The 26,244-nt window shown below is 40.6% G+C and overlaps 1 protein-coding gene across 3 annotated transcripts in view; it reads left to right on the top strand.

The window, feature by feature from the left end:
- The first annotated feature begins 862 nt into the window (after positions 1–862).
- KAT6A (lysine acetyltransferase 6A) overlaps positions 863–26,244 on the top strand; it is a 115,191-nt gene continuing 89,809 nt past the window's right edge. For 2 of the 3 annotated variants that reach the window (XM_017545940.2, XM_017545938.2), the window contains exons 1-2: positions 863–990; positions 3,536–4,460. In XM_017545940.2, coding sequence (XP_017401429.1) covers positions 3,861–4,460 — 600 coding nt within the window. In that variant the 5' untranslated portion in view covers positions 863–990; positions 3,536–3,860. Of the gene's footprint in view, positions 991–3,149; positions 3,238–3,535; positions 4,461–26,244 lie in introns of all 3 variants that reach the window. The other variant, XM_017545939.1, reaches the window with a different exon arrangement.

Raw genomic sequence — 26,244 nt, 5'->3', positions numbered from 1 at the left:
AGCGAAGACCGGCTTTAGAATAAGACAAATCTCGGTCCCAGGCTCAGGTGAGCGCCACACACTAGCTGTGTGACCTTGTCCAAGTCACACGACCCAGGTCTGTGGAGTTTCCCACAAAATGGCTCTGGTGAGGTCCAAGAACCCACTCAGCTGCTGGTGGAGAGAAGAAATGAAGTCACTGGTTAAAGGGCTTAATACCCGTGCCTCCGGTTCCGCCCTCTCCCCAACTCTTCCCTCCAGCAGGAGAGCTCCGTCGGGGGCTGAGGCGAGCAGCCAGGGGTGAGGACAGGAAGCCGCCTCCTCGCCGCCCCCCAGCCCCGCCCACGGGCACACCTCGGCCTCGGGCTCCCGGACCGTCGCCGTACAAGTCGGGGTGCAGGCAAAAGAGTGGAGAGGGAGGGCTCGCTAAAAGTAAACAGACTTAGCCGAAGAGTTCCCATCCTGCGTGGCTGCCGGATTTCCGTGCGACACTGAAGCCACCCCACCCAAGCGCCTGCCCTTAGTTTCCCCAGCTGTGGCATGGAGGTGGACCGGCTCCACCTCTCCCGGGTCGCCGCCTGACCTAAACGTGTGAGAAGGCCGAGAAGGAGCCCGCGGCTAGCCAGCCTCCAGCCCCTTCCAGTCCTCCTCCCACCCTGGCTTTGGCCTTTTGTACCCGCCCCACGTGACCCCTCCGGCCGGCTCTTCCCTGCTGCCCCGCCCCGCCCTCCGGCCTTTCCCGGCTCTCGGCCCAGTTCTTCCCGCTCTCGGCCGTCCCCCTCCCGCGCTGCCGGGCCTCCACCTCCCCTCGCCTCCCGCCCAGGCTCTTCCCGCTCCCTCCCCCAGGCAGCCGTTCCCTCGCGACGCTCCCCTCCCCCCGCGGCTGTTCCGCCGCTTCGCCTCCCCTCCCCCCGGCCAGAGCTCACTGTCTCCAAGATGGCGGCCGTGTCAGTTTGGGGCATCTCCGCGGTCCGGATTGGGGCCCCGGGATCCCGGCTCTCCTTCCTCCCGGTAAGTAGCCGACGGGCCGCCCCTGGCCGCCCCCCGTCGCCCAGCCCGAGGCCGAGCCGCTCCAGGGCCCGCTCCGCTGCCTCGCGGGGTCGGCGGGCCGCTGCAGGCCCCGCCGCGGCCTGCGCCGCCTCCTGCTGCTCTGCGCCAGGCCTCGGGCTGGGGCGCCGTGGCCGCCCCCTCGCGCCCGCCCGCCGGGCGCCCTGCTGCCCCCGCCCGCGGCCCGCGCGCCGCCGCCTGGCCCCGCGCTCACGGGCCCCGCGCCCCGACCCCGCTGGCCGGGCCCGCCCTGGGGGAGCCGGCGGGTGGGCGGGTGGCGAGCGGCCCAGGCCGCGGAGCCTCGGGCTGGCGGAGCCGGCGAGCCCGCTCTCCCTCGGGGCGCGCCCACCCGCTTTCCGCGCGCCGCGTCGGCCGGGTCGGGCGGCTTCCTCCGCGCTCGCGGGCGCTCTGTCATGGACTTGGGTTCCGGCTCCGGCTTGGGCTCCGGCCCGGGGAGTGAGGATCGGAGCCGGGCTGAGGCGGCGAGCGGGGCTGACAGGCCGGCGGGTGTTGTGGTGCGAGGCGCAGCACGTGTGGTGTTGTGTCTGCCCGGCTGTCAGCCCCGCCGCCGAGGGAAGGCCGGCCGCCTGTCAACCTCGCCTTCTGGCCCGGTGCGCGACTGTCAGGCTCCCGGCACCCCGCGCCGCCTTCGAGCCGGCCCCCGGAGCTTAGGGTGCGGAGCTGGGCTGGGGCGATGCACCGCTCTGAACTCCTTCACGTGATTTCATTGTTAACTTGTTCTCGGGGTCTGTTTCCATCGCGTGGAAACGGCGCAGCGCCCGTCGGCGGGCTGCGGGGCTGTGCCGATCCAAGTTTTTAAAGTTTCTCGCTCTTTGAAAAGAGAGCGCGAAGACGTGTTTGGGGGTGGGGAATGGGGACGGGAAGGACTGTCGGAAGCGAGTAGCGCTCGCTCTAGCCGCTGGTGTACTTTCCGGGAGTTAAGTTCCGAGGCTGCAGGCGCCTTACTTTCCGAAGACCTGGAGACTGCTGCCAATCCGGGTCGGAAAGACAATGAGTGACTGTCACTCATTCTTTTACCTGCGAAGCTTAATCAATTACGACGTTCGTTCCCAGCTTCTTAAGCTCACGTTGTAGCTTCTCATTTAGTTTAGCTTAATGTCTGTATAGTGAGCTTGCTTGGAGTAATAATACTCTGATTTCTATCCTCTGGAGACCCTCACCAAAATGAAGAATCCCTCTCCCAGGGGGCTTCTTTTTAGGCAGCTAATTTTAAAACAAATCTTGGCTCAGATTTGAATGTTTGCTTCACTCTTTTATTTCCTATCAGAGTTAATAGTAATCTCTCTTTCCTAGTGTGTATTAGTTTTCCGTTTGATTTTAATGTCACTACTAAGAATAGTTGCTGTGGGAGCCATTTGTCTACCATTGTTTATATTGTAATGCAAATGATTTCCAGAACGAGAGCCGAAGTTCCAAAAAAACGCTTCAGTTAAACTTATTTTTGGAGGCCAAAGAGTTAGATTCAGAATTCAATATTTTAGTGGTTAAAAAAAATTGTATCTACCATATTCTTTTGTAGGAAGGGATACTGACTTTGATTCAGAGAGACAGTAAGTTTGTGTTTATATTTTATTAATGTTCGTTTCAGAGCAGCAATCTTGAATTTATGTCTTTATTATATGGGCTTCTGTTGAGACCCACAAGTAGTCAGTACATTGTTTTTCTGTACTGTACATTTTGTATGTAGTATGTGCATTGACCCCAGGGCCTTCCTTATTTCTAGTTTTCCTGTCTATGAATTGCTTATGCACAACTTGACAGCTGTGACTCTCTTCAGCATATGGATAGTAACATCTTAGTTTGGATTAGGAGAAGCTAACAGCATATAATTCTTCAAGTTTGAATGAAAGTGGATTATTTTTAAATTCAGTAAAGCACTTTCACTCTAGGCTATTTTCAATAGTATTTTTGTTTCCATTTGAAAAGCTTGTGGTAATATTGTACTTAAACTATAAACTAGGCGCATGCTGTATTCATTGTTTATTTTCACATATGAAATAGCTAAATTTTCTCAATCGTTTTCTGCCTGTCGACTGTTTTTTATCCACTCTGAATGTCTAGAATTTTGAAAGATGAAAGATTCACTCTTACTTTCATTGCAGGATTCTTTCTACTAATCCAGATACTTGTTGAAGTGCTGACTAGTTTCTTGGGGAAAGATGTCGAGGAAGAGTTGAAATTCCTAGACTGGTGAGCAGAGATTGTGGAGTACAGAATAGCCATCATTCCCTCTGGTTAGTGGTAGCTTAAGGTCATTCTTAGAACATCTCCTGTGTTTTCTCCTTGTATCCCAATTACTCATCTTTTCTTTTCTTTTTTATCCCAATGGTTTATGTACATGATTGTTTGGAATGTTAATAGATAAGTTTGGAAATTCTAAAGGGTGCCTGGTAAACACTTGCTGTTTGATTACTGTAAGATAAGGATGCTTATTTTCATTCAAAATAGGTCTTAGTAGAAAACTGACATTATTTTCATTGCTTTTCAGGCATAAGATGCACATTTTTCTGCTCTGAAGCTGGGAATGAAATATTCTTGAGTTCTTACAACTTTATGACGAGACCCATGTGTGGTGCTATTGAGAAATTCATTGGGAAGTTTGAAGACATTTCAAACAACAGGTTGTTTTGGTTTTTATAGTACAATTGGGGAGGCATTCTATTTTGTGAAAGGAGGAAGGACTTAGGCCAGAAAACTTGTATGCTATGGTTAACTGGTTCCCAGCCTCCGAGAGTCTTGTTTTCCATGGTGTAAAACTTACTCAGCATCAGGATAAGGGATAACGACTCTATGGATATACAGAATCCTTCACCATGGTAAAACTCGCAAACCCGCTTTATACTGAGTGGATTTTGGAGGCCATCAAAAAAGTGAAAAAGCAGAAACAGCGTCCTTCAGAAGAAAGGATATGCAATGCAGTGTCTTCATCCCATGGCTTGGATCGTAAAACTGTTTTAGAACAATTAGAGTTGAGTGTTAAAGATGGAACAATTTTAAAAGTCTCAAATAAAGGACTCAATTCCTATAAAGATCCTGATAATCCTGGGCGAATAGCACTTCCTAAGCCTCGGAACCATGGAAAATTGGATAATAAACAAAATGTGGATTGGAATAAACTGATCAAGAGGGCAGTTGAGGGCTTGGCAGAGTCTGGTGGCTCAACTTTGAAAAGCATTGAACGTTTTTTGAAAGGTCAGAAGGATGTGTCTGCATTATTTGGAGGCAGTGCTGCCTCTGGCTTTCACCAGCAGTTACGATTGGCTATCAAACGTGCCATTGGCCACGGTAGAATCCTTAAAGATGGACCTCTTTATCGGCTCAACACTAAAGCTACCAGTGTGGATGGGAAAGAGAGTTGTGAGTCTCTTTCCTGTTTACCTCCAGTGTCCCTTCTTCCACATGAAAAGGATAAGGTAAGAATGGCATATGCGTCCGGGTTTATAGAGCTGATGATACAGGATGCTACAAATTCACGTTTCTAGGAAGTTATATTCAACTTTTTTGTTTGGGGACTTTTGTGAAGTGATCACCTCTGGTTTTTTATTGGTGCGTTCTAGCTATGAGAACTTCGTATATTTGTTCTGATACTTTGAAATATTTGAAGCCTATTATTTTGCCTGAGGAGTACTCCAACATGAGACTTGAAAACTTTTAATTAATGCCTTACTGCTGGAAGTTGATGAGCAGCCAAATCCTGGAGACTTGAATTTGAAACAAGCAGATGACTCTGAGAATCTGTCTTTCTCTATTTTCCATTTTATGGCATATTATTCTTTAGACAGGAATGAGACAGATTCTCATGACCCATAGGCACAACTAAGCAAACTTAGCAATTCTTGTTTCTGCTGTTTGTATTATAGCTTTCTATCATGTATTACGGCTTTGCATATGATGAAGTCCTAAATGTTATTTATGACGGTTAATAGTTACTTGGGACAGGAATACAGTATCCTATATTAGAAAAGTTCCGGAGAGCTTGGTACAGTAGCTCATGCCTGTAATCTCAGCACTTTGGGAGGCTGGGGTAGGAGGATGGCTGGAGCCCAGGAGTTTGAGCCTAGCCTGGGCAACGTAGCGAGACCCCATGTCTACCAAAAATAGAAAGATTAGCCGGGTATGGGCATGCCTGTAGTCCTAGCTACTTGGGAGGCTGTGTTGGGGAGGATCACTTGAGCCCAGGGGCTCGAGTCTGCAGTGAACTATGCTCTCGCCACTGTATTTCAGCCTGGACAACTAACTAACTGAGACCCTGTTCTGAAAACAGAAAGGTAAAGTTCTGGAGAGTTAGGAGTTTTGATGTCCAGGTGTATACTTTGTTGTGTGTTTTAGGGTGTTACTGTGTATAGTTGAAAGTATGACTTCTTAAAGAGTAAATTTGGTGCTTACGTAGATACTTGGAGATTAGGAGAATTTTGTTAGTACCTGTGTTTTACATTGACCTAGTATCTTAGCTGTAAATTTACTTGAGTTGCTCTGAATTGTAGTTCCTTGGAGAGCAGTGATGCTTTAAGTTTCTGCACACCTTGGTATAAATAAAATGATCTTCATTTCGCTTAAGATGATGGAGGATACCTCTAAGGGAGAGATGGTAAAGTTAACATTGAATGGATTTTAAAAATTTGAGGTTTGATCTAAATTTGTTGTATTGTTAGCAGCCCACTGAATACCTGTGAATTTTTCTTTAACAATTGAAAACAGTATTTTTCTTTGATGAAGGTTTTAGTGATCTACTTTAGGGTTGAATTTTCCCTGTGAACATTGAAATAGAAACATAATCTTACTGTTATTACCCTTGAAATGATTCTCATATAATCATGAATTGATAGAGAATCTCATTCATAAAATGGTTCTATATTATTTGAGCATTCTTTTTTTCTTTTTTCGAGACGGAATGTTGCTCTGTTGCCAGGCTGGAGCACAGTGGCGCAGTCTCGGATCATTGCAACCGCCACCTCCCGGGTTCAAGCGATTCTTCCGCCTCAGCCTTCCAAGTGGCTGGGACTACAGGCACGTGCCAAATGCCCGGCTAATTTTTGTATTATTAGTAGAGACGGGGTTTCACCATGTTGGCCAGGATGGTCTCGATCTCTTGACCTTGTGATCCACCTGCCTCAGCCTCCCAAAGTGCTGGGATTGCAGGTGTGAGCCACCGCACCTGGCCTAATTTGAGCATTTATTAAGACTATGTATTAAAAATTCAAGGTAGACAAGTAATTAAAATGCTTTTTTCTGTATTTCAGTGCTGCAAGAACTCTTACCTGAAAAAACTGTTTCTTTATCACATGTGGCTGAAGTTAAATATAATGATTGAGTTTCTACAGTTATTATAAAATGATCTAACAGGTTAACTGCCTGGAAACAGGAAGTAATTTATAGTTAGATCAGTTCAGTGCCATACCTGTGAATTGGATGTTATAAGTTCTTGTTAGGACAGCTGTTTGCTTTCATTTATTTATTTTTGAGATGGGATCTCACTCTGTTGCCCAGGCTGGAGTGCAGGGGTGCAGTCTCAACTTACTGCAACCTCCGCCTCCCAGGTTCAAGCAATTCTCCTGCCTCAACTTCCCAAGTAGCTGAAATTACAGACATATGCCAGTATGCCTGGCTAATTTTTGTATTTTTGGTACAGACGAGGTTTCACCATGTTGTCCAGGCTGCTCTTGAACTCCTGACCTTAGGTTATCCATCTGCCTTCACCTCCCAAAGTATTGGAATTACAGGTGTGAGCCATGGTGCCTGGCCTGTTGTTTGCTTTTTATTATAATTATCCCTGCTTGAATTATCAATAGATATTTTAGTTAAAAAATATATTAGCCATATAAAAATGTCATTTGTGCATATTTTTAAAAGATGGTCAATATGGTACAATGCAAGACAAATCCAAGTCCTAGAACCCTGGGATTTTACTTTTGGAAGGGACCCTGAGAACCGTCTAATAGTCCTTATTTTGCGACTGAGCTAAGGCCCTTTGTTGAGACCACTTCATAGGACCTTTTTATTAAGAAAAGTTTAATTTAGTAGAGATGTGCTGGTTTGCTTTGGCTGCAGTGCAGTGGTGCAATCTCTGCTCACTGCAACCTCTGCCTCCAGGGTTCAAGTGATTCTCCTGTCTCAGCCTCTTGGGTAGCTGGGATTACAGGTGTGTACCACCACACTCAGCTACTTTTTTTTGTATTTTTAGTAGAGACCGGCTTTCACCATGTTAGGCTGGTCTCAACTTCTGACCTCAAATGACCTGCCTGCCTTGGCCTCTCAAAGTGCTGGCATTATAGGGGTGAGCCACTGCACCTGGCCCTATTTGCTTTTTCCTGGAGAAATAAGCAAAACAAGAAAAACAAAAGTCATTTATTTAGTAATTGAAAAAATGAAAAAGAAATACCCATTTGCTTACATAGCTTTCATATATAGTGTTGTTAACCAAAGTAACTAAATTTAGACATATGGGAAAATTGAGTTTCTTTGAGTAAGTAGACTTGTATGTGTACTGATCTTATTGGAAAACTAATTTCTTGAAAATATCTATGAAATTAGAGTTGATGAGCTCTGTTCTATATTTTTAAATGGAGTCTTATCTTCAGTAGTGAATTTCCTGTGCGACTTCCCCAAAGATATGAACAGCTCACATTCAAAATCATAATACAGTGAACTCTAGAATGAAGAATTATTTCTCTGAACAGATTATGTCTGCTCCTTTTATTGTATTTTAACTGTTTTCGTTCCTCTCCTTTAAACTATCTAGTCAGTTCCTATGCAGAATTGTTGGTATGCTGTTATGAACCTAGATGTTCTCAAAAAAGAAAAACAATTAGCCAGTTTATTTGACAGTGATAGAGAAAGGAAGGTGTATAGGCAAGAAGTATTTTCATTTTTAGGCATTAATTGGCTCAGCATATAGTCAATGAGCATCTACTGTGGGCCCAGCACTCTGCTTGGAACAGACAGTTCTGTCTTCTCTGGGACGCTAATACAGGTATTTCTATTGACCTGGCCAGCTGTAAGGGGAAGATGAAATTCAAAGACTGTGTGGAGTAACCTGAGCAAGTTCCTCTTTATTTTTTCCGATATCAATTCTAATTTTTCTGTGTGTGTGTGTGTGTGTGTGTGTGTGTGTGTGTGTGTGTGCGCGCGCGCGCTGTTAACCTTTGGATGGGACTCTGTTAGATTTTCAGCTGCTGAGTGGTTTTGGTCTTTTTGGGAGATCAACTGTAAAAATACGTTTAAGAGGAGTTCTGTGAAGACATTTGAACTTTAGTATGTTCTTTTCACATTGATAAGTAGTGAGGAGAACCCATGGGATACTGTGATTAAAAGTTTTTACCCATGTTACAAGGGAAATTTTTGAGCTAACTTTAGAGTGTGGTAGTTCATGGTGAGTTTATTTGTTTAACTTAAGTGTTTATTTACTATGTGCCAGGCATTACTTTAATACTGTACTTATATTGACTCATTTAATCCTCTAACATAACTAGCTAGTTATTAATAACATACCAGTACCAGCAGTGAAATAGGTACTGTTATTTTACAGCTGAAGAAACAGAGGCATAAAAGAGATTTCAGTAATTTGCTGAAGTCACACAAATACTGGTGGCAGAGCTGGGATTAGAATTTGGGCAGTCTGGCTCCAGAGGCTTTCTAAATAGCCACACTGACCACCTCTTAGGAGCAGTGGGCATCACTGCACTCAAGTACAAAATTGTGAATTTCCTTGGTATTAACTTCATAGCACGTTTCCTAATTGTGAAAGGACAAGTTTCCGTCACCCCACTTTCATTGTTTATGTCCTTTTTTCTTTTTTGCAGGAGAGATTTGAAAATTCACTTTGGACCAGTGATAAGAATATGTTAGGAAGCAAATAATCTAGTTTTGTATGTCTGAGATCCATTAAAAAAAAAGTTTCACTTACATGCGATTTTTTGTTTTTCCCTTAAAGATAATTTCTTTACTTAACTAATTTTCATTTCAGTTGTCACCAACATTTTCTGATAGGCAGTTTAACTAATTTTCATTTCAGTTGTCACCAACATTTTCTGATAGGCAATTTAACTAATTTTCATTTCAGTTGTCACCAGCATTTTCTGATAGGCAATTTAGAGAATCCGTTGTATGGCTATACCAGAGTGCTTTAATTTGCGACAAAAATACTGCTTTCCTTGAATCATGGGATTACAGGTTAGGAGGATAGTGTGTAAGTGGCTTAACTAGTAACAACTTCCTCCTTGTAAATTTCTTTTTGAAATACAGATATCACTGTAAGGTAATTTGTTCCATTTATTTAACTTATTCATTATTTAGCAAGCATTTGAATGCCTGCCATGAACAGTGCATTTAGGATTTAGGTCCTGTGAGGGGATTAAAGCAGAAATAATGGAGACACAAAATACATTTTTTGAAAGCCTTTTTTACTTTATGAACTGTGTTTTTTTACATTATTATTTTTTCATAACAATTAAGTGTCATGACTCTGAGAAATAATTAGATGTTTAGTGGGCAAGGCAATTATTTGAGATTGTAATGGTCTATTTAAAAAATTATCTTTATATAGTGAGTCTTGGAAAGATTCAGTTTCCTTTCAAGAATAATTTTCACCTTGATTTCAAACTTCTGAGTTCATTTTACACACTAACATAACTTACTTGAATATATATAGCTTGTGTTCTGTATTACTAGTCCAGAAAAGCATGCTCTTTCATGGTAATCAGCCAAATCAGTGTTGTTACTCTGTGGCATAGTGTTTTGGAACAGAACTATAATTTGCTAAAGCATTCAGTTGGAAAGAGAAGAGAAGGTATTGTCAACTAATGTTATTGTTCAAGTTACTACCTAGCTGGGTAACCTGGAGCAGAAAGATCCAATGATAGATGAATCTCTTGACTTCCACCTAAGTTACCTCTCAATATGGTCAACTCTGGTGTCCAAATTATTTTGTTTTATTGGAATTTTATTTTAAATTATAGAGTAAGTAGGGCTTTGACAGGAATTTAGATTTTTGATGTAGAAATACTACTGATTTAAATGTTTTTTTTTTATTTAAGAGATGGAGTCTTGCTCTCTTGCCCAGGCTGGAGTGCAGTGGTGCAACCTCCGCCTCCCAGGTTCAAGCGATTTTCCTGCCTCAGTCTCTTAAGTAAGCCAGGATTATAGGTGTGCACCACCAAGCCTGGCTAAGTTTTGTATTTTTAGTAGAGATGGGGTTTCACCAGGTTGCCCAGGCTGGTCTTGAACTCCTGACCTCATGATCTGCCCGCCTCGGCCTCGCAAAGTGTTGAGATTACAGGCATGAGCCATCACACCTGGGGATATGTTTTTAAGTTACAGAAAGTTAAGAGTGTTAAAGTTTTGATTTAGCTATTTGGAAATGACCTTTATGGTAGAATTGTTTCACATTTTATATGTTAGAATTATGGTGTTATATAAGAAAACTGTTAATAAATGTAAGCTTGGAAATTTCAATTTCAGATACCTTGTTGCTTTGAAATTGTGTGAAAAAGGCAATGAATAGTAGTCCATGCTGTTAAATTTAGGGGATGTGTGGACTGCTTGACAGAATGATTGTTCACTTCGAAAAAAAAAAACCCAAAAAATGTTCTGAAAGCAAAAGATAAAATGTTGAGAATACAGTGACATAGAAAATGTAGCTATCGTAATATTATCAAGTGTGAAACGGATTGATCTCAATAATTGTTATATTTAATAATTTTTCATGACATACATTTCTTTATTTTCTTTTGAGATGGAGTCTTGCTCTGTCACTTAAGCTGGAGTGCAGTGGCCCAGACTCCGCCTTCCAGGTTCAAGTGATTCTCCTGTCTCAACCCCCGCAGTAGCTGGGATTACAGGTGCGTGCCACCATGTCCAGCTAATTTTTGTATTTTTAGTAGAGACCAGGTTTCACCATGTTGGTCAGTCTGGTCAGTCTGGTCTCGAACTCCTGCCCGCCTCGGCCTCCCAAAGTGCTAGGATAACAGGCATGAGCCACTGTGCCTGGACCATGTCGTACATTTCTTTTTTTTTTTTTTTTAAGAGGGAGTTTCCCTCTTGTTGCCCAGGCTGGAGTGCAATGGCGCAATCTTGGCTCACCACTAACCCTGCCTCCTGGGTTCAAGCGATTCTCCTGCCTCAGCCTCCCGAGTAGCTGGGATTACAGGCATGTGCCACCATGCCTGGCTAATTTTGTATTTTTAGTAGAGATGGGGTTTTTCCATGTTAACCGGGCTGGCCTCGAACTCCTGACCGCAGGTGATCCACCTGCCTCAGCCTTCCAAAGTGCTCGGATTACAGGTGTGAGCCACCACGCCCGGCCAACTGTACAAATTTTTTTGATCTTCTACTTCACCTATGAGCTCAATGATTTTTGGTAATTTTTAACCCATGACACCCCCCAAAATAAAACGAGCTACTTACTAAAGCTTGGGTTAGCCATTACTAATCAAAACTTCTATACCAAACCAATTTTTCTTATACTTAACAGTCTAGACATTTTTCTAGTGACTAAGTACTTTACTCTTTCTTGGTCCACCTTCCAACTGATGAAATAAAGGGAACAAATCAATGAAGACATCAGATACCACAAATGGCTTCAGGAATAGAAATCTAAAGGATTTAACCATCTTAACCTCTTTTTTTTTTTTTTTTTTGCCCTATATTGATAGGGCAAAGAGTTGGAGGGAATGTAAAAAGTTGCCTACAGAAACCTGTTAATAGCTAACATTTGTTAAGGGCTGATGATGTGTTGGGCACTTTTTAAAGTTCTTTAACATGTTCTTATTGAAGTCTCAAAAGAACTCTACATGATTAAGTTTTATAGGCATAATATACTTATATAATAGGTATTTAATAGTATTTAATAATATAAATTTTTGTTATGTCTTATAGAAAACCAAATGGAAAATGAATATAAAGAAATGCAAAACACATTAAATTTCTTTTGACCCTAGCTGCCTGTTTTTTATTTAGTTGATCCTGGACATGTGGGCCAGTCCTTTTTTTTTGTTACACTTATCTTTAATACTAGGAGAGCAAATACACGACAGGAACTGTGATGAATCTGGAAAGAAAATTTTTATCATTCAGCCTTCTTGAGGCTGTAAGAATCTCTTTAACATCTTTTAGATTTGTTTTCTCTTTGCATTTAAAGTTTTGGAGAAAATATCTTCATCATACCAACTTGGTTCTTAGCTATGTAAGAGGACTAATCTAGGTGCCAAGTTTACTGGTTTAAGTAGAATTAAAAATTTATTTTTTCTGGTGACCTGGAGAGTGTTTTTAAAAATTATAAAAATTGAATGCTTTTCATGCTCTGATTTATGCATAGGAATTATTAAGAGCTTCATTCTGATAAAGTTGTTTACCAATTGGCTACTCAGCGGTGGAGTCATTTCACAAAGGATCTGCAGCAGATGAATTAGACCAGTAGTAGCTTCACCCTTCTGCTTGTCCCAGCTGGAGCAGGATTAGGACTCATTCAACTGCAGCTGGTTCCCAGGAAAATGAAAGCAGTTCCTTCTGGTTTTTTTCCTTTCACAGGAAAGTCGTAGTTCCCAACAGATGGCTTTCATCAGCCCTGTACATGTATCTGTAAATTCAAGGCCAAAGAATTACTTTCATCTTCATTAAGGAACAGGTGAAAAAACCGTTTGTAGTGTGGCACTATTTTGTTAGGGGTTGAATTAAGCATAGAGATTATAGTAGTATGTAATTCTGGGTCAGAATAGCTTTTAACTGTCAGCAATTAAAAAGAAAGACTGCTAAGGAAAAACAAATCTGGCTGTAGTGTTGATTGAGATATCTTTTATGGTTGAGTTGTATTTTGCTTATGAAATAGAGATGATTAGAAAAAAAGACTTGTATCTTCTGCATTTTGTAGAATGTTGAGCCAGTAGCAATCTTGGATCACAGTGATTCTAATCTGATTTCACAAATAATAGGGAAATTTGAGAGCCAAAGATTGAAGTGTCTTGTCCAATGCCACAGAGAAAGTTGATACCATCTAGGAGAATTGGTCGGGCCCTTCTCAGTTCTGTGCTCTTTTCATTATGCTGTAGTACTGTGAGCCTAAGATAATTTAGTTAGAATTGTCTTCCTTAATGGAAACCATAGAATAAACCTTGTCTAGAGATTTTTGGTGGTATTGTAAACCACAGGTATATAAATCTGCTATTTCAGTGTATGAAAATAGCTGTACTCTCTTGTTAAGAGTTTTCAAACAACTTTTTGGGAAAAGACTGCTTTCTTATGGCCCAGATGAGAGGAATCAGAAAGTTTTCTTATGTTACTGGCTGAATATTAGAAGAGGAACATGTTGAGCTATCTTAATGCTGAAAGAAAAAGTGCTCCTTGAGTTTTGAAATAAAAGTTCATTTAAAGGTAAGTCTGGCCGGGCACGGTGGCTCACGCCTATAATCCCAGCACTTTCGGAGGTAGAGGCAGGTGGATTACTTGAGATCAGGAGTTCGAGACCAGCCTGACCAACGTGGAGAAACCCCATCTCTACTAAAAATACAAAATTAGCTGGGCGTGTTGGTGCATGCGTGTAATCTCAGTTACTCAGGAGGCTGAGGCAGGAGAATCGCCTGAACTCAGGAGGTGGAGGTTGCCGTGAGCCAAGATTGCGCCATTGCACTCCAGCCTGGACAACAAGAACAAAACTCAATCTCAAAAAAAAAGGTAAGTCTGATTTTTAATAGGTCTGTTTACCAGATGATCTCTGAGTGACTTGGATAATTGGTTAGAATTTAAAATTCTTGAGACTGAGATAGAGATAGCAAGGTACAAGCCATTCTATTATTTAATGAAGTAATTTTTACCAAAGACATTAAATATGGGTAGACCAAAAGTGTATAGTCTAGCACTCCTATAAACATAGTGTCTGGGAAGAGCTTGAGAGATTTGTAATGTTATCTGTAAACAGACCATGTGGGGAAGACTGCAGACAACACTTATTTTTTGTCTTTATGACTAACACTTCATCTCTGCATCACTTCTGCTTTGTTGTAAAGCTTAGCAAGTACATTAGAATAGTGGCAAATAAAGGTTAAGATTGGGGACAGTTATTTGTAAAATAATTGGGCGATTTTAAGATTATAGGTGTAACTTGTTAAGAAGAAAATAGCCGGTGTGGAAAGAAAATCTGGCAACCAAAAAAAAAAAATACAACTTTTAATGTGTGAAAGAAGATAGTTGCTTCTTTTGCCGTTTACCTTTTGTGTAGAATAGGTGATTCTGAGGATCTAGAGGTGTTGTCAGATTGTACTATGGGCTGTGTTTTTCTCCAGGGAATTGTGAACTATAGTTGACCTAGAGAGCTGCTAAGTGTTGGTTTTCAATTCTTTGAGCTTAGTAAAGTCTAGGTTCTTTTTTTCTTATTGGGTACAGTGAAGCATTTAACTCCTGAGTTTTTCTAAAACCTGTAGCAGAACTCTCAGAAGCATTATTACTGTTTTTGTGTATGGAGTGTGATTCTGTACTTTAATGGTTTCCCAATATTTCTATTCAGGGCATCTTTAAATATTGAACTTAGTGTTTAGATCCTCTTTCACCATTTTCCTGCCTTAGTTGTTTCCATGCCACTCAGTTTTTCTTTAATTCTGTAACATAAATCCAAAGCCCTATTCTTTCAAAAGCAGTGGTTTTGGGCACTAAATTCACTTTGGCATTACCTGAGGAGGCTTTAAAAATACATACCAAACCAATTAATTTTTACTAGCAGTGAGGCCCAGGTTTCAGGGTTTTTTGGTTTGTTTTTTGTTTTAAAGAATGTTTGTCTGATGTGCCACGGGGATTGAGAACCGTTGCTCTAATGCTTAGAACCAACATCTCTGTAGTAGGAACTGGCTAAGAGAGTCAGGAGACAGAAGAAGCAGGTACTTTTTAACCTCTTAATTAGATATTCAAACAATTAGATGAAATAGCTTACTTCACACTCACCCTCAAGAACACACTTTGTACCCAGGACAGTGTACTTCTGGAAATGTACATTCTGTTTTATCGTCCTACCTGGCAATAACTGCCCTAATCCTCACCTTTCTTTTTCCTTACCCTCCTGTATCTGCTCTTTTATCTCATGAAGATCTTGTATGGTGTATAGTTGCGAGAAAGCTATCTGCATGATTCCGACAGGTGCCCCCCTGTCACTTTAATGCTGTTCTCATTGCTTGGCCTTATGGCACATCCTCACTCACTCACCACGTTGGCAAAACCCAGCCATTTACCTTCTCTGCTTTAACTTTGGGGAACAGTTGATGACCATCTGGTGATGGGATGCCACTTACAAATTTATGGCCTCCAATCTCAGCTCTGCCCTCTCCTTGAAGATGTATGTCTGTGTATAGTTTGTTGTCTGCAGAAATTCAGTATTTCTTCCTACCGTTTTTTCTCATTTTTCGGTAGATACTCCTATATGCTACATCATAGAAAGAATGGAATCTGTCTGTCTGATTGAGCTCACTGAGTTCCCTCTCATGCCAACCTAAATAGGTCTGTCTGTGCTTATTTCTACCCCCTTTGCGACCTTCTCATAGGACAGTGAAAGAAGTGTCAAAGGCTCATCTCTCCTTCATGTTTAGGACCTCATTCTCTCCTGCCTCAGGGGCTGTGTGCCATCAAAAATGGTCCCATTTTTTGACTCTACCATCTTTCTCTCTCACTTTTTAGTCCTTAACAGGCAAAAGCCTCTCTCGTTAGCGTAGAAACAACCAAAAAAAAAAAAAACCACTACAGATGCTTCTTTCTATGTATACCCTGTCTCTTTCCCTTCATTTTTAAACTTCTTGAAAAAAGTCTATATTCATTCCGCATCTGCTGCATTCTGGCCTTTGGCCCTAGAGCAGCACTATTTGAAACAGATTGTGGACAGTTTTCAGTCTTATTTTACCTGAGCTCTCAACTGCATTTAGCATTTGTTGACCATTCTTTCTTCCCTTTCCTTTGGGATAATTCTTCGATGTCTCCCTGCTTCTTTCATCTTTCTGTTAATTCCTTTTCAGTTTGTTGGCATTTTATCTTTTGCCTGTATCCTAGATGTTGGATCCCTAAGTTTGTGTGCTTCACTCATTTCTTACTGTTTCAGCCTTCCTCAGTTATCTCTGGACCTCTCTGTTCATACTGATGACTCTAATTTCACATCTTGATTTGAGAACTATCTTCTGGTCTCTGGACTTGTGTATCCCATTGTGTAGTATTTTATGTTGGCCTCTTCAGATTCACAATGGCCCAGATGGAATTTATCAACTTCTTTAACTGATTGTCATTTCTTACTGTGGTAAGAGGCATTGCCATCGACTCTGATGCTTAAAATGGAAACTTTGGTGTCATCCTCCATACCTCACTTGTCTGTCTTTTGGATTCATTCCATCATTTCTCTAATACCTTTTAACATCTCTTATTTAACCAATTCATTATTTGAGGTCCTCTCTTAGAGCAGATCCTCATCATTTGTCTCCTGATTACCTTATAGCAGTTTCCTCATTGATTTTCTTTCCTTCAGTATCTTCTTCGTCTAGTTCACATTATTGCCAAAATTATCTCACTAAGAAGTGATTAGGAATGCAGGTGCAAAGACCAGACCATCTGGGCTTGTATCCCACAATGGGACTACTTGCTTTATGACCTTGAGTAATTTGCTTAACCATTCTTTGCCACATTTTCTTCTATAAAATGGGGATAATACAGTGCTTACCTCATAATGAAGTTGTGAGAATTTAATGAGTTAATATACATCTGGGCTAACAGAACTTTGTGCAATGATAGAAATGTTCTATATCTGTACTGCCCTCTATGGTAGCTAGAGCCACATGTAGCTTTTGAGCTCTTGAAATATGGCTAGTTGACTGAGGAGCTGAATTTTAAATTTTACTTAGTTATAATTTAATTGAAATAGCCACATCTGGCTAGTAGCTGCTATAACGGACAGTACAGAATACGTAAAGTCCTTAGAATAGTGTTTAGCACGTAAGTGCTCCATAAATGTTAGCTGTTGTTACCATCTTTCTAAAATTAAACTTCTCTGCTTAAAATCCTTCAGTGCCAAATTCTGTGATACAGTATATATGAGTTGTAACCCATTCCCCTGTGTTGCTCCAAACTTGTCAATTGCCACTTCTTCATATGCCCTCTGTGTTCTACTGTACCAGTTCTCAAAGTGTGGAGGACTAGCACCAGCAGTAGTGTCCCTCTAAAACTTGTTTGAAATGCAGATTCTTGAGCCATATTCCAGGCCTATTGAATCAGGCACTGAATTTGGGGCCTTGCAGCCCCTAAGTCAGTAAGTCTTCCAGGTGATTCTGGCGCACGCTAAAATTCAAGAGCCGCTGTACTGCATCAGTCACCCTGTAGTTCCTCAGATCTACCTTGTTTGCCCTTGCTCCTATTTTTTTCTCCTATCTGGGATGATTATTATCCATTCTTTCTTCCTCATTAACTCTTCAACCTTGTAGACTTAGTTTAGGCAAGTTTCTTTCCGTTTCTCCCCTTTTATCACCCACCCTGCTCCAGGCTGACTTTGAGAGCTCACTTCATATCCATGCTGCATACATCTACATACTTCCATTATAGCACATTATACATTGTATTTTTTTAGACTGTCTCCTATTAGTGAATTTAGGTTCTTGTTTTTAATCTTTGTATTCCCATCTATCTAGCAGTGTTTGGTTGTTTCATTTTTTAATTCAAAAAATTTTAAGTGTTTTGTTTGGGTTGTTTTGTATGTATCAGGCATCTTCTAGGGGCTGGCACAGTGATTAGGAGTGAGGGAGTAGGTAAAGGAGACAGTTTCTGTAATAAATACACACAGTGATAAGTGCTCTGATAAAGTAAAATAGAGCACTGTGGAAATACGGAGTGGGGGTGGAGAAAGTCAGGGAAGTCTGTTCAGAGGAAGTCACATGTGAGTGAAATGGAGAAGCAAATGGGTGGGGTGGGAAAGAGAGTAGTTCCTGAAAAGGGAACAGCATGTACAAAGGCCTAGAAGCAAAACATTGTGTGCACGTAATAACTGTTTAATTGAATATGAATTTAAAAAATCACGTCTAACTTTTAGCTCTTGGTTTTGAGGACACCACCCTTCCTAGCAAATAATTGCATTTCATATGCTTCTGTATTTTTAAAGCAGTTTTTATACTTGATTTTACATTTTGAGTAGATGGTTAAGGTGTGATAGAGTAACTTCCAAGCCAGCAGGTTACATCTTTTTACTTACTGTCTTTTAAAGCAGAAAAAAGGGTTCATTTTGTCTGAAAATTACTCTACAGGGCCAGGAACACATCAGTGGTGACAAAGGTAAGTAAACACATTCCTCTTATTGCTTAGGAATAGCCAAGGTTTGGCTGGGCACGGTGGCTCATGCCTGTAATCCCAGCACTTTGGGAGGCTGAGGCAGGCGAATCACGAGGTCAGGAGTTCGAGACCAGGCTGGCCAACATGATGACATTCTGTCTCTACTGAAAATACAAAAATTAGGCATTGTAGGTGCCTGTAATCTCAGCTACTCGGGAGGCTGAGGCAGGAGAATCACTTGAACCTGGGAGACAGAGGTTACAGTGAGCTGAGATTGCACCACTGCACTCCAGTCTGGGCAACAGAGCAAGAATCCATTTTAAAAAAAAAGAAAAAAAAAAAGCCGAGATTTTAAACAAGCATTAGACCATTGAGAAAGCATATCATTAGGAAGGCTGAAGGTGGCCAGCATGTCAGCCACAGCTGTTGTCACTTTTTTAGCCTCACTCTGTGTTGGCTCTTTCTGCTCTTGTTGCTGCCATTCCACACTTCCTGTTCTCATTAGTCCTCCACTGTAAGAGTAATGTGGTATTGGTTAATGTGCTGTGCAAGTTCCAACTATTAATTTACTATTGAATACTTCCTTTAGTCTGTTTGAGACTTTATGTAATTTTTAGTAAAATAAAAACTTACCTCTTGCTCTCTTTGAATGTTTTGCAAGTGGATTCTCTTCATCATTTATTAACTTTGAAAGAAGACTGATAAAAACACAAAGTTTTGTTCCTCATAACTTTAGTGAATCAGGACAAATTAGAGAATCTGTTCCCCTAAAACTTTATATGGATGATAATACTGAAATATTTCAGATATTGAATAATTTTGCTTTCACGTATATTTTTTGATATAACAATTTTGTACATAGGTACAAAAGGTAGGCAGTCCAGGTGCCATGATATATTATTAAGCAAATAAATGGAACTAGAGCATAGGTCTATTCAGTCTCAGTACTTCTTGAGCCACATCAAGCTGTCTCTTGTGCAAGGCTGTAGTTCATAACATTAAAAACAAGTACGGCCAGGCATGGTGGCTCACGCCTGTAATCCCAGCACTTTGGGAGGCCGAGGTGGGTGGATCACCTGAGGTCTGGAGTTTGAGACCAGCCTGGCCAACATGGTGAAACCCTGTCTCTACTAAAAATACAACAATTAGCCAGGTGTGGTGGTGGGTGCTTGTAATCCCAGCTTCTCAGGAGTCTGAGGCAGGGAGAATTGCTTGAACCTGGGAGGTGGAGATTACATTGAGCCAAGATCGCACCAGTGCACTCCAGCCTAGGCAACAAGGTGAGACTCTGTCTCAAAAAAAAAAAAAAAAAAAAAAAGTGAATGCTTTTTCAACATCTGTTTCATAGATCTGTCAAACCATTTATGAGATCATATGTATTATTCATCTTTGGATGTAGCTTGCAGCACTTTGTAATGATGCCTACAGAGTGTTTTTAGAATTGAAACTATCATGTTTGAACAGGAAGGGGGATGATAGAAATTAGGTTGATTAAAAAAATTATTTAGCTCTCTTTATCCTTTCAAAATTTATAGCCTCTAGATGAAAAGGAGAAAACAGGATTTCAGATGTATTCTAGAAATGCTTGGTACCTCAGCTGAAAAGTACCATTTGCCACTTCCTTCAAGATAATATTTGTTCTGTATTACCCATATAAACTTTTTAAAAGTTAAAAAACTTTTCTCAATAGGTAATGTATTCATCACTGTGTAAAATTCAAAAAGTGTAAGAGTATTCTGTGAAAAGTATTCTTCTAACTCCTATTGCCTAGCTACTTGGCTCCCCTCTGGGAGGCAGCCAGTGAGTTTTATGTTTCTTTTGTAGCTTTCAAAGAGATTGTATGTGTATACAAGTGATCACTTTATGTATACATTTCTCCTGTCCCTTTTTTTCACAGTTGGTAGCATACATACTTTAACATACTCTTTCGCATCTTTTTTTTTTCTCACCACTTAACAATATATGGTCGTGCACTGCATAACAACGTTTCAGTCAATGGTAGACCATATATACAAAGGTTGACCCATAAGATTTTTAACAGAGAGGCTGGGCAGGGTGGCTCACTCCTATAATCCCAGCACTTTGTGAGGCTGAGGTGGGCAGATCACTTGCTGTCAAGAGTTCTAGAGCAGCCTGACCAACATGGTGAAACCCTGTCTCTACTAAAAAAAAAAAAAAATTAATAAAAAAAATTAAGCCAGGCACAGTGGCACATGCCTGTAATCCTAGCACTTTGGGAGGCTGAGATGGGTGGATTACCTGAGGTCAGCAGTTCAAGACCAGCCTGGGCAACATGATGAAACCCCGTCTCTACTAAAAATACAAAAATTAGCTGGGTGTGGTGGCAGGCTTCTATAATCCCAACTACTTGGGAGGCTGAGGCACAAGAATCACTGGAACTCAGGAGGCAGAGGTTGCAGTGAGCCAATCCTGCCACTGCACTCTATCCTGGGTGACAGAATGAAGCTCTGTCTCAAAAAAAAAAAAAAAATGATTCTAATGGAGAGAGGTGGAATTAAAAGGCTTTAAGATGGGTGACTAGAGGACCCCAGCACTCGCCTTCTCCACAAAGGAGGACCAAAACAGCCAGTAGATAATCACATTTCGAATACAACATCTAAGAGAGAACACTGAAATTTAACACGGAAGGGACGAGGAACCTCTAAGGCACAGGAGGAGAGGGAAGTGAACAGCTGGCCTGCTTCGGATTGGCTTGGAGCCAGGAGAAACTCCCCAGTGTGGAGTAAAGGTAAGAGACAGATCCCTGGTGATTTGTGTTCCCACCATGTCTTGTAATCTTGGCGTTAGGACAGCTTCTTGGCCCTCATGGGCCCTGATACTAGAATAGGAGAATAGGGAGCTGCCTGGAGTCTGTGCAACAGCATTATTCCAGAGAGGGAGTTCATGCTGTCTCTCTCACCACCCCCTTACCCTGAGACCCAGTGAGCTGCAGCCATTTTGAGAGTCCAGCCCCTACTAGACCACATCTTGCTCTGGGGCCTAATTGCCCTTGCATCTCCATATCCCTAGTACCCTGATGGCATCTTCCTCTGTCCATCCAGAGGGCTGCAGCATTGCAATGCTAGCTGGACCCAGCAGTGCAGACCATAATTGTCCAGAAAGAGTCCAGTGAAAAAAAATTATAAAATGCCTGAGAAACAATTCAAAATAATGTTTAAAAAAGCTCAGGTAAATACAAGGGTACACAATATAAAGAAATCAGAAAAATCTGAATGAGAAATTTAACAAAGATATCACTAAACAAAAATCCAGAAATTGTAGAACTGAAGAATTCAACAAATGAATTAAAAGCTGTAATTGAGGCTGGTCATGTTGCCTCATGCCTGTAATCAATCCCAGCATTTTGGGAAACCAAGATGGGAGGATCCTTTGAGCCCAAGAGTTTGAGACCAGCCTGGGCAACATAGTGAGACCCCTGTCTCTACCCCCCCACCAAAAAAGTTAGCTAGGTGTAGTGGCACATGCCTGTGATCCCAGCTACTTGGGAGGCTGAGGTGGGAGGATTGCTTGAGTCTGGGAGGTTGAGGCTACAGTGAACTGTGATCATGCCACTGCACTCCAGTCTGGGCAACAGAGTGAGAACCTGTCTCCAAAAACAAAACAAAACAAACTACAGCTGAATGCTTCAACTATAGACTAGATCAAGCAGAAGAAAGGACTTCTGAATTTGAAGACAGGTCTTTTGAAATAATTGTTATACAAAAAAATATGAAAGCATATGTGACATATGGGAAGGACACCATAACGTGACCAAATATTTGAGTGTTGGGTGTTCCAGAAGAAGAGAAGGGCAAAGGCATAGAAAAGCTGTTTAACGAATACTGAATTCATTAAATTATTACTGAAGTAATAACTGAAAACTTCTCAAATCTTACAAAAGATACAGACATACAGATTTAGGAAATGCAAAGATTTCAAAATAGAGTCATTCCAAAAGGTATTCTCCAAGGCACATTACCAACTGTCAGACTGTCACAAAGACAGAGAAATTCTAAAAATATCAAGAGAAAAGCAGTGAATCACATATAAGGAAGTCCCCATCAGACTAACTGCAGAAACCTTATAGACCAGGAGAGAATGGGATGATATATTCAAAGTACTAAAAGAATAAAACTACTGGCCAAGAATACTACACCTAGTAAAGCTGTCTTTTTGGAATGAAGGAGAAATAAATTCTTTCCCAGATAAGAAAAAAACGAGGGAATTTATCAACACTAGATGGCCCTGCAAGAAATGCTTAAGGGAGTTCTGCATCTGAAGTGAAAGGACAATATGTACCTTCATGAAAACATGCAAATATGTAAAACTCACTACGAGAGCAGACATACAAATGAGGAAGAGGAAGGACTCAAATATTACCACCACAGAAAACCACCAAACTGCAGTGACAACCAATGAGAAAGGAAGAAAGGAGCAAGGATACACCAAACAACCAGAAAGTTAACAAAATACAGGATAAGTCACCTATCAATAATAATCTTGAATCAGATTAAATTCCACAGTCAAAATGTATAGATCAGCTGAATATTTTTTTAAAGACCCAATTATATGCTGCCTATAAGAAACTTACTTCACCTATAAAGACACAGGCAGACCGACAGTGAAGGGATGGAACAAGATATTTTAAATGAGAATGGAAACCAAAAGTGGTTTAGGAGTACTATACTTCTATCAGATAAAGTGGACATTAAGTCAAAAACTGCAAAAAGAGACAAAATGGGTCATTACGTAATGATAAAGGGATCAGTACAGCAAAAGGGTGTAATAGTGGTAAACATGTATGCACCCAACACAGGAGTGCCCATATATATAAAGCAAATATTATTAGGTCTAAAGAGAGAGAACAATAGGATAATAGTTGGGGACTTCAACATTCAACTCTCAGAATTGGGCAGGTCAACTGTGCAGAAAATGAGCAGAGAACTTTGGATTTAAACGACGTACTTTACACCAAATGGACCTAACTGCTATTTACAGAATATTTTATCCGGCAACTAGAGAATACACATTCTTCTTATCAGCACATGGCCCATTCTCTAGGGTAGACCATATATATGTTAGGTCACAAAACAAGTCTCAACAAATTTTTTAAAACCAAAATCACATAATATGTTTTCTTAGACCAAAATGTAATGAAACTGGATATACACAAGAAGTACAACTTTGGAAACTATATAAATACAAGGAAATTAAACAGTATGCTCCCGAACAGTCACTGGGTCAGGGTCAATGAAGATACTAAGAATGAAATTTTTAAAAAATGGAATAGCAAAAGCAGTGCTAAGAGGGAATTTTATAGCAGTAAATCCCTCCATCAAAAAAGTTGAAACATCACATAAAGTACCTAATGGTATACCTCAGGGAACTAGAAAAGTAAGAACAAACCAAACCCCCAAATTAGTGCAAAGAAAGAAACAATAAAGGTAAGAGCAGAAATAAGCAAAATAGAAACTAAAAAAATACAAATAATCAGCAAAATGAAAAGTTTTTTAAACAGATAAAATTGATAAACTGCTAGCTAGACTAACCAAGAAAAAAGAAACCCTCCCCCCCCCAAAAAAAAAGAAATGGAAAAGGAGACATTACAGCTGATACCAAAGAAGTACAAAGAATCATCAGCAATTATTATGAACAACTGTATGCTAACAAATTGGAAAATAGAGGAAATAGATACAATTCTGGACACGTTCAACCTACTAAAATTGAACCCGGAAGAAATAGAATACCTGAACACCCAATAATTTGTTGAATCAGAAATAAAATGTTTCCAAAAAGAGAGAAACCTAGGACCAGATGGCTTTACTCTCAATTCTACCTGCTGAATTTTACCAAACTTCAGACAAACTAATACCAGTTCTTCTCAAACTATTCCAAAAAATTAAAGAGGAGGGAATTCTTTCTAACTCACTCTTTAAGGCCAGCATTATCCCAACACCAAATCCAGAGGAAAAAAAACCCAAAACTACAGGCCAATAGTCCTGATGAACATACATGCAAAAATCCTTAACAGAGTACTAACAAACAATCCAGCAACACATCAAAAAGATGATACACCATGATTAAGTGGGATTTATCCTAGGGATGTATATTCAAATATGTTCATGTTCAATATATGCAAATCAATACGTATGATACATTGCATCAACAGAATGAAGGACAAATATTTTGATAGTCATCTCAATAGATGCAGAAAAGGCATTTGATAAAATTCAACATCCTTTGATGTTCAAGTGATAAAGCCTCTCAACAAATTAGGCATAGAAGGAACATACTTTAACATAAGGGCCATACATGACAAACCTACAGCTAATGTTATACTAGATGGGAAAAAGCTGAAAGCCTTTTCACTCAGAATTGGAATAAGACAAGGTTTCCCAGTCTCACAACTCTTATTTAGCACAGTACTGACAAGCTCAACCAGAGCAGTTAGGCAAGAGAAAGAAAGAAAAGGCATCAGATTGGAAAAGAATAAGTCAAATTGTCTCTCTTTGCAAACAACATGATATATGTAGAAAAACATGACAACTCCATGAGAAAACTCTTAAAACTGATAACGCAAATTCAATAGTTGCAGGATACAAAATCAACATACAAAAATTAGTAGCGTTTATGTACACCAATAACAAAATAATGGAAAAAGAAATAAAGCAATCCTACTTACAAAGATACCAAGACAATCACACAAAACCAGGGTATAAATTTAACCAAGGAGGGTTGAAGACTTTTATTAGGAAGACTGAAACAGTGATGAAAAAAATTGAAGGACACAAACAAATGGAAAGACACCCCATATTCATGGATTGGAAGAATTGCTATTGCTGAAATGACCGTATTACCCAGAGCAATCTACAGATTAAATGTAATCCCCATCAAAATACTGTCAACATTCTACACAGAAATAGAAAAAACAATCCTAAAATTTGAATGGAACCACAAAAGACCCTGCCTAGCCAAAGCGATTATGATCAAAAAGAACAAAGCTGGAGGCATCACACTACTTGACTTGAAAATATATTATAAAGCTGTAGGAACCAATTCAGCACAGTATTGGTATTAAAACACAGAGATCACTGGGACAGAATAGAGAACTCACAAGTAAGTCCATGTATTTACAGCCAATGGAGTTTGAGTAAAGGTACCAAGAACATAACGCTGGTGAAGAGACAATCTCTTTAATAAATGGTGCTTGGAAAACTGGATATCCATAAGCAGAAGAATGAAACTAGACCCCCAATCTCTCACCATATGCAAAAATCAACTCAAAATGGATTAAAGACTGAAATGTAAGATCTGAAACTATAAAACTCCTTGAAGAAAACATAAGACAAGAAACTACAAGAAAACAAGAAAGCTTAAGGACATTGATACAGGCAAAGATTTTATATTTAAGATCCCAAAAGCATGGAAAACAAAGATGAAAAATAGACAGATGGGAATATATCAAACTAAGGAGCTTCTGCACAACAAAGAAAACAATCAACAGAATGAAGAGACAACCTGTAGAATGGGAGAAAATATTTGCAAACTATTCATCCAGCAAGGGACTAATATCTAAAATGTAAAAGGAACCCAAACAACTCAAATGCAAGAAAACCAAATAATCCTATTAACAAGTTGCAAAGGATCTGAATAGACATTTCTCAAAAGAATACACACAAGTGGCCAACAGATATATTAAAAAATGCTCAGCCAGGCACGATGCCTGTGCCTGTAATCCCAGCACTTTGGGAGACCAAGGCAGGCGGATCACCTGAGGTCAGGAGTTCGAGACCAGCCTGCCCAACATGGTGAAACCCCATCTCTACTAAAAATACAAAAAATTAGCCAGGCGTGGTGGCGGATGCTTGTAATCTCAGTTATTTGGGAGGCTGAGGCAGGAGAATTGCTCGAACCTGGGAGGCAGAGGTT

This window comes from Cebus imitator, unplaced genomic scaffold (genome assembly GCF_001604975.1).
Source record: "Cebus imitator isolate Cc_AM_T3 unplaced genomic scaffold, Cebus_imitator-1.0 Scaffold183, whole genome shotgun sequence".
NCBI lineage: Eukaryota > Metazoa > Chordata > Mammalia > Primates > Cebidae > Cebus > Cebus imitator.
The sequence above is the reverse complement of the archived record's forward strand: the minus strand, read 5'-3'. Positions and strand labels throughout refer to the sequence as shown.